We start from the raw sequence: 8,822 nt of genomic DNA, 5'->3' as shown, positions 1-8,822 counted from the left end.
TTAGTCCCTCGTAGAAATGAGTAACTGTAAATCGCTCAGAGCCAGCAAGCTCTGCAGGATTGAGCGATCAATAAATTGAAAGATTATTATTATTATCCACAGGACTAGGCCAGTATTTGAAACTCAAATCTCTTTGCTGGGAACAGCCTGAATTCTGTGATCAGGACTGGTTAGTTTTCTTCAGGATTAAAAAGGTTGGGGAACCCCTGCCCTGGAGTGCCCTTATTTTCTTTGTTTTCTTTGCCTTGCCTTTTGCTCATCCTTTCTGAGTTCCAGGTCTCGGTGGTGTGATGGCTCAGGTAAGATCTTGAGCTCATCCTCAAGGGCCGTCTGCTCACAGGACCATGTTAGGGCCTGGTGGCCACAGCAAAAGCCTTGCCTGTCCTTCCTCCCATCCACGTTGTTCCATAGTAAGGTAGTCACATGAAGCTGCCTTATACCGAGTCAGATCACTGGTCCATCAAGGTCATTATTGTCTACTCTGATTGGCCATGGTTTGCCAGAGTCCATTTAGCTGGAGATGCCAGGGATTGAACCTGGGACCTTCTGCATGCCGAGCAGATGCTCTACCACTGAGTCACAGCCCCTCCCAGGAACACATGAAGCTGCCTTCTACTGAATCAGACTCTAGGTCTACTCAGACTGGCAGCAGCTTTCCAGGGTCTCAGGCAAAGGTCTTTCACATCACCTACACCCTTTTAACTGGAGATACCGGGGATTGAACTTGGGACCTCCTGCATGCCAAGCAGATTCTCTGCTGCTGAGTCACAGCCCCTCCCCAGAACACATGAAGCTGCCCTCTACTGAATCAGACTCTAAGTCCATCAAAGTCACTATTGTCTACTCAGACTGGCAGCAGCTCTCCAAGGTCTCAGGCGGAGGTCTTTCACATCACCTACACCTAATCCTTTTTAACTGGAGATACCGGGGATTGAACCTGGGACCTTCTGCATGCCAAGCGGATGCTCTGCCACTGAGCTATTCATGGCCCCTCCCCTGTGGTCATGCATGCATCCAGTAGTAAGGCACCAGGCTTGGCTTTTAAAACAATCCTTGGAGGGGGCTCTTCAAGAGGAAGAGGAAGCCCTAGGGGAAATGGAGGCAGCTTCATGTTGGTGGCTTTCTTACTTTCCCCCTCCCACTCAAACAGACCGTATTCAAATAGGGGGGGCATCGCCTCTTTTCCTCCATCCCTATAGCACAGGCAGCTTCTGGATCGAGGGAAAAGGAAATGGAACTTCCTCTCTTCTCAGGACATGGAACCTGTGTTAAGTTGGAAGCATGAGGCAGGGCCGGGCTTTGCAGAGAAACCGTGCTCCTTGCTTGGCCTACAGCAGTGGGCTGCCTGATGAATGGAGAAGTAAGGGGTTGGGAAGAAACAGGGGAGTGGGAATGTGGAAAGGAACGGGACTGTCTCTCCTTCCACCGCACACCAGACTCGAAGGGCTTTTCTTTAGCCAGCAATAAAAAGACAAAAATAAAAAACAAAAACCAGGATCACGAAACTGCGGAGGAAATCCGGCGAAGCCCCGAGTCAAAATGCAGCCCCGGAGCTTCGGGTGTGAAATTGACATGTTTGTGTCGGGGCAAACGGCGCTGTGCTGCGAGGCAGCTCTAGTGAGAAATCGCCCAGAGAGTGAAAGGCTGAGTGTCTACCCATAATTCAGTGGTTTTGTTTTTGCTCCGACGTGGGCAACTCCGTGCCATTTCTGTCTTCTAGGCAGGCTTCAACGGTGGGAACAACACCAACTATTTTAGCATTCCTGGTTCCAGAACCGCAGAAATCGTCAACATTGAAGAAACGACCAACGTCAACCTGCCTGGCCGTTGGGTCTTCCGAATCGATGGGAGAGAAATTGACCCGGCGAGTGGATGCAGTGCCCGGGGTAAGCCACGTACAACATGCTTCTCCTTTGGCGTCGTGGTTATGTGCGCGGACTCTAATCTGGGAGAAGCGGTTTGATTCCCCACTCCTCCACTTGCAGCTGCTGGATGACCTTGGGTGAGCCATAGTTCTGTCAGAGCTGTTCTCTCAAGGGCAGTCCTCGAGAGAGCTCTCTCAGCCCCACCTACCTCCCAGGATGTCTGTTGTGGGGAGGGGGAGGGAAAGGAGTTTGTAAACCGCTCTGAGACTCCAAGTGAAGGGCGGGGGATAAATCCAATCTCTTCTCTTCTTTACTACCTAAATCGATACATGTGGTGTATGGATAAGATTAACCCAGTTTTTAAAAACCTGTTGAACTATCATCAAACATCCTGTAAAATGGAATGCAGAAATTCCTACTCAGAAGAAGAAGAAGAGATTGGATTTATACCCCGCCCTTCACTTGGAGTCTCAGAGCGGCTTACAAACCCCTTCCCCTCCCCCTCCCCACAACAGACACCCTGTGAGGTTGGGGGGGGGGCTGAGAGAGCTCTGACACAAACTGCTCTTTTTCAAGGACAGCTATGCCAGAGCTTGTGACTGACCCAAGGTCATATCAGCAGGTGCAAGTGGAGGAGTGGGGAATCAAACCTGGTTCTCCCAGATTAGAGTCCGCACACTTAACCACTACACCAAACTGGCTCAGACAAAGCATCCTAAGAATGATCAAGGGTCCTTTCACACATGCTGAATAGCGCACTCTCGATCCACCTTCGATGCACTTTGCAACTGGATTTTACTGTGTGAGACGGCAAAATCCGCTTGCAAACAGTTGCTAACGTGCATTGAAAGTGGATAAGAGATAAGATAGGATAAGGGATGATAGGCCTTTCTGTTTTTGATTTCATTTACATACGCCAGTATTTTTTGTATCATTGTGATTCATTCGTAGTGACTCATTTCAAGAATAGCTACATTGATCTTAGATAAATGTGAGTGACCTTTGCTGGGATACAAGGTTTTCCCTAGACACTTGGAATAAATAAACAAACTTCTGACTTCTCTTCAGTCAGAGGACTGTTAACCTATAGAGATCAGTTATTGAAGAGAACAGCCTTCTCATTGTGGCCCTGGTGATTTAGTGATTAATGTGTTGCTTCGGAACAGGCAAGGAGGCCCTTCATTTCTGTGTGTACTGTTTTTAAAAGGGGGTGAGTTGTGAAAGAAGGGAAATTTCGCAATGGGAGTCAATGCAACTTTGTGTTAGAGGTGCGTCTGCATGTCTGCGGCACCTGCCATTTAGACTTCGAATGCCCTGGTTCAGTTTTGTTCCTCTCTGGTGTGGATCAGACCTGTGATCCTTTATTTTTGCATCATTCTCTGTTTCCTATTGTAGATTCCCCCTGCCCCACACTGAAATTGATGCATTTTAATTCTGGGTTGAGAGAGAGAGGAGAAAGAGAGAGAGAGAGAGAGAGAGAGAGAGAGAGAGAGAGAGAGAGAGAGATTCTGGGTGTATGTATATATTCTAGGGGTGTGTGTGTGTGTGTGTGTGTGTGTGTGTGTGAGAGAGGAGCCTTCTATTTTTATTTTATTTTTGGGATTTATATCCCGCCCTACCCGAACGGCCCAGGGCGGCAAACAAGCGGCAAGCCGAAAAACAAAACATAAAATACATTAAAAATTCAATAAATACAGCTAAAATGGTGCTTTACAATTCGTAATAAGATTCAGTTTCAGAGTTCATTTTAAAGTTCCAGATGGCCGGTATCCCTCACTGATGGCTGATGGACTAGGCGCAGGAGTGCTAGGATGATGTTCCTCTTCTGGGCACCATTTTACCCCCGTCCAGGCCAGGTAGATGGTCGATCAGCCACGGTGGTGGTATAGTGGCGGCGGCGGCGGCTCCTACTCAAAAGCCTGGCGGAAGAGCTCCGTCTTGCAGGCCCTGCGGAACTGCACAAGGTCCCGCAGGGCCCTGATCTCCGCCGGGAGCTCATTCCACCAGGTAGGAGCCGCCACCGAAAAAGACCTGGCCTTGGTTAGGGCAAGCTTGATGTCCCGGGGGCCTGGAACCTGAAGAAGGTCCAGACTCCCTGATCGCAGCGCTCTTGGGGGAACATACGGGAGGAGGCGGTCCCTCAGGTAGGCTGGACCCTGGCCATTCAGGGCTTTAAAGGTGAGAACCAGCACTTTGAAGCGAATCCGGTATGCTATAGGCAGCCAGTGCAGCGCTTGCAGCACCGGCCGGATGTGGTCTCTCCTCGAGAGGCCCATCAACAGCCTAGCTGCAGCATTCTGCACCAGCTGCAGCTTCCGGATTTGCACCAGAGGCAGCCCCAAGTGGAAGGCAGCCTTCTAGTGGAAGGCAGCCTTCTAGTGGAAGGCAGCCTTCTAGTGGAAGGAAGGCCTCTAGCAGAACAGGTCCCACTTGTTCTCTTTGTGCTTTGGTGCACAGACGGCACATCATGTCTTTATACGGTACATAAATGCTTCAAAAATAGCATCAAAGAAACAAATGAGCACCTGTAAAGAAAAATGGTTCAGTGGTGGAAACGGCTGTCCAGCATTCCCTCTAAGCTGAGATCGTGTGAGCTAGGTGGCAGTTTTTTAGCCTCCGGCTCACAGATTTTTGCCTTCGCTCCGGAAGGGACGGCTCCAGAGCAAACTAATTTATGCAGTAGCCAAATGGCTCGCTCACAACTTTAATACTGGTGGCTCACAAAGTAGAATTTTTTGCTCATGAGACTCCACCGCTTAGAGGGAGCACTGGTCAAGTCACAACCAACTTAAATGACCCCGTAGGGTTTTTGAGGCAAGAGGCAAACAGAGGTGGTTTGCCATTGCCTGCCTCTGTGTAGCAACCCTGAATTTCCTTGGTGGTCTCCCGCCCAAGTACTAAAAAAGGCCAGCCCTGCTTAGCTTCTGAGATCTGACGAGATCGGGCTAGTCTGGGCCATCGATGTCAGGGCAAAAGACATACAGAAGTAGTTTGCCATTGCCTGCCTCTGCAGAGTTACCCTGGGCTTCCTTGGAGGTCCCACATCCAAGCAGGGGTCATTTCGTAGAAAAAGAGGTGCGGGAGCTCATTAGCATAACTCATTAGCATAACTTATTTGCATATGCCACACCCCCTGACATTACCGGAAGTGTGTCAGAAGGCAACACCCACCGCTCAGGCTCCACTGGACTGTTTTGGATTGCTAGCTATCAGGGCGGGGGGCGGGGCACATGCAGTTCTGTCCTTGCAGAGGAGGGAGAGCTTGTACCTGAATAAAACTTGGTCTTAAAGGTGCCACTGGACTGTTTTGGATTGCTAGCTATCAGGGCGGGGGGAAAATGCAGAACTGTCCTCGCAGAGGAGGGAGAGCTTGTACCTGAATAAAACTTGGTCTTAAAGGTGCCACTGGACTGTTTTGGACTGGGAAGCCAGGGGGAGCTCTGCAGCTCACCTGGCTGCTTCTTGCTCTGACTGAGGGCTGCTGGGAGCAGGGGTTGGGGCTTGTTGCATGTGCCCGCCCCCTGGGCTCTTTACTGCCGGAGCTCCGCTCCTGTGCGCTCCTGTTGGAAATGACCCCTGCATCCAAGTACTAGCCAGGGTTGACCCTGCTTAGTTTCCAAGATCTGATGAGACTGGCCTAGCCTGGGACATCCAGGTCAAGGTGACAACAACATACAAAGCCAGTAAGGACTGGGAAAGGTTATGCCGGTACATCCCTACTCTGTTGCTAACTGGGCTGGTTTCCCTGGGTGAATTCTGGGAACCGAATTCAAGAGGGGATTCCGGAAGCTGGAGGGGTAAGCTGCCAGAGTTTGTGGCCTCCGATCATCACTCGTTAATGTTTCTTTTGCTGTTGTTAGTAATATTAATTAGCACAAAGTGCTTTGCAGTCATTAACGCACAAGGTGGTACAGGACAAAAGACGCCTAAGAGCTTTCCACATTAAAAATCGATCACGTTTAATATCTGTAATCTGCCTTCCCCTGTCACTTCTCTTCTTATCTCCGGGAGAAACGATTAACAAATTGCAGGGAGGCTGCCGGGCAAAGCGTTGCGCTAGTTCGAGGCAAATGGTGGCATCGTCTTTTGTGAGCCAGATTTCTGTGATGTGCGAAAGGCTTTCCAAGTGGGCTGGTACGTGCATGCACAAGCCAAAGAGGAGGAAATGCAATTGACACAATGCAGCCAAAAGGCAAAAGGAACCCCAGAATTGATTATAGCAGTGGCGGCACACTTCTAGGGGGAGCACAGATCCAGTTGGGAGAGCAGGGAACTTGCTCTCAGCTAGAGGTAACTCATGAGCCATTGAACTAACAAGAAAGACCACGTTAACTTCCATGGGACAATCTCTTTCTGTAGTGAGGGAGCCATTCCCGGTTTGGTGTAGTGGTTAAGTGCGCGGACTCTAATCCGGAAGAACCGGGTTTGATTCCCCACTCCTCCACTCGCAGCTGCTGGATGACCTTGGGCAAGCCGTAGTTCTAATAAGAGCTGTTCTTGAAAAGGAGCACTTTCTGTCAGAGCTCTCTCAGCCCCACCTACCTCCCAGGGTGTCTGTTGTGGGGAGGGGAAGGGAAAGGAGTTTGCAAGCCGCTCTGAGATTCCTTTGGGTAGTGAAGGGCAGTGTTCCCTCTAAGCAGAGTTACTGTGAGCTAGCTCACAATTTTTTTAGCCTCTGGTTCATGCATTTTCGTCTTCACTCAGGAAGGATGGCTCCAGAGCCAAATAATTTATCCAGTATCTCGCTCACAACTTTAATGCCAGTAGGTCAGAGAGTAGGATTTTTGCTCACAAGACTCCACAGCTTAGAGGGAACACTGTTGAAGGGCAGGGTATAAATCCAATCTCCTCTTCTTCCTCTTCTTCTTCTTCCACGGCGTGCAGAAAGTGGGTGGTGGTGACAAACAAGAGACAAACAGAGGTGTCTTACCATTGCCTACCTCTGTGTAGCAACCCTGGACTCCCTTGGTGGTCTCCCATCCAAGTATTCACCAGGGCCGACCCCGCTTAGCGTCTGAGATCTGACAAGATCAGGCTACACTGTGCCTTCCAAGTCAGGTCCAGAGAAAGTAGATCCAGCGAACTTTTTCTCCCTGTCTCATAGTACTAGAACTTGGGGGCACCAATGAAATTGACGAGCAAAATGTTTCAGGACAGACCAAAGGAAATACTTTTTTCCCCTAACAAGTCATTCGGTTGTGGAATTCACTGTCAGTGAAGGTAGTGACGTCCACAAGCATATAGATTACCATAACGGGGTTAGACAGATTCAAGGAGGAGAGGTCCATCAATGTCTACTAGCCATGGTGAGTAGAGGGAACCTCTCCACCCACAGGGAGTAAACTTTTGAACAGCAGTGCCAAGCGACAACATCAGGGAAAGCCTTGGCCTCTGTGCCTTGTTTGATGGCCATCTAGCATAACTGGTTGTCTCCTAGAATCATAGAGTTGGGAGGGGCCAGACAGAGACCATCTAGTCTAGCCCCCTGCCCAATGCAGGACCAGCCGCAAGCCTCTCTGACAAATATTCGTCCAGCCTCTTCTTGAAAGCTGCCAGTGAAGGGGAGCTCACCACCTCTCTAGGCAGCTGGTGCCACCTTTGAACCACTCTGACCGTGAAAAAGTTTTTCCTAATATCCAGCCGATGCCTTTCTGCATGTGATTGAAACCCGTTGCTTCGGGTCCCATCCAATGCTCCCTTTAAGCTGTGGAGTCTTGTGAGCAAAAATTCTACTTTGTGAGCTACTGGCGTTAAAGTTGTGAGTGAGTGATTTGGCTACTGCATAAATTAGTTTGCTCTGGAGCCCTCCTTCCTGAGCTAAGGCAAAAATCTGTGAGCAGGAGGCTAAAAAACTGTGAGCTAGCTCACACTAATTCAGCTTAGAGGGAACACTGTTCCCATCCTCTGCTGCCAACTGGAACAGCTCCTTGCCCTCCTCCAAATGACAGCCTTTCAAATATTTAAAGAGAGCGATCATGTTGTGAAACAGAATGCTGGTCTACGTGGACCACTGGTCTGATCCAGCAGAGGCCTTCTGATATTCTTATTTTCCTGTTGAGTTTCAGTTTGGCCGTTTGCGAATTGTTTCCAACCCAGCTGTTTCATAGGAATATGGTTGTACATTAATGAACGCCCCCCCTCCTCCAATCATCCCTCCCAAAGAAGCAGCATGTGGCGTGGTGTCATGCTCAGAGAGAGGAAAAGATAGGCAGCGAACAAAGGAGGAGGGATCTAAGATCTCTTTGACATCTTTAACGTTCCTTAAGGACAGCCACCAGGGGATCCATGAAGGAGCTAGGAAAGATTCTTAAGTGTCAGGGTGCGTTACTGGCGGCCAAGATCAGGGTAGTTCATATCAGAGTATTCCCCATTACTATGGATGTATGAAGAAAGTGGACTCCTTTGAAATGTGGTGTTGGAGGAGAGATCTATGGATACGGTGGCCCGCCCAAAAGAGAAGTGGGTTCTAGATCAAATCGAGCCTGAACTCTTCCCTAGAAGCAATAATGATTCAACTGAGGCTATCGTACTTTGGTCGCATTTTGAGAAGACAAGAGCCAATGGGAATGACAACAACGCTAGGGACAGTGGAAGGCAGCAGGAAAAGAGGAAGACCCAGCAGGAGATGGATGGACTCCATCAAGGAAGCCACCAAGGGCCCCCCCCCCCGTTTGCAAGACCTGAGCGAGGCTGTTAATGAAAGGGGTTTGGGGAGGTAATTAATTCATAGGGTCACCATAAGTCAGAAGCGACTTAATGGCACATCACACACACAGAGAAAAGCAGCCACAGGGCAGATAATTCATAGAGGAGGAGGAGGAGAAGAAGAAGAAGAAGAGGAGAAGAAGAAGCGGAGGAGGAGGAGAAGAAGAAGAAGAGGAGAAGAAGAAGAGGAGGAGGAGGAGAAGAAGAGGAGGAGGAGGAGAAGCAGAGGAGGAGGAGGAGGAGGAGAGGAGG

At 49.5% G+C, this 8,822-nt stretch overlaps 1 protein-coding gene across 1 annotated transcript in view; it reads left to right on the top strand.

The window, feature by feature from the left end:
• The window catches only part of TECTA (tectorin alpha), a 130,334-nt gene that overhangs the window by 32,889 nt on the left and 88,623 nt on the right, over positions 1 to 8,822 (top strand). Inside the window, exons 5-6 of the mRNA XM_015413812.1 lie at positions 277 to 299; positions 1,721 to 1,886. Coding sequence (XP_015269298.1) covers positions 277 to 299; positions 1,721 to 1,886 — 189 coding nt within the window. The remainder of the gene's footprint in view (positions 1 to 276; positions 300 to 1,720; positions 1,887 to 8,822) is intronic.

This window comes from Gekko japonicus, unplaced genomic scaffold, assembly GCF_001447785.1.
Source record: "Gekko japonicus isolate JY-2015 unplaced genomic scaffold, Gekko_japonicus_V1.1 scaffold890, whole genome shotgun sequence".
Taxonomy (NCBI): domain Eukaryota; kingdom Metazoa; phylum Chordata; class Lepidosauria; order Squamata; family Gekkonidae; genus Gekko; species Gekko japonicus.
Note: the sequence above shows the minus strand (reverse complement) of the source record. Positions and strands in the feature narration are given on the sequence as shown.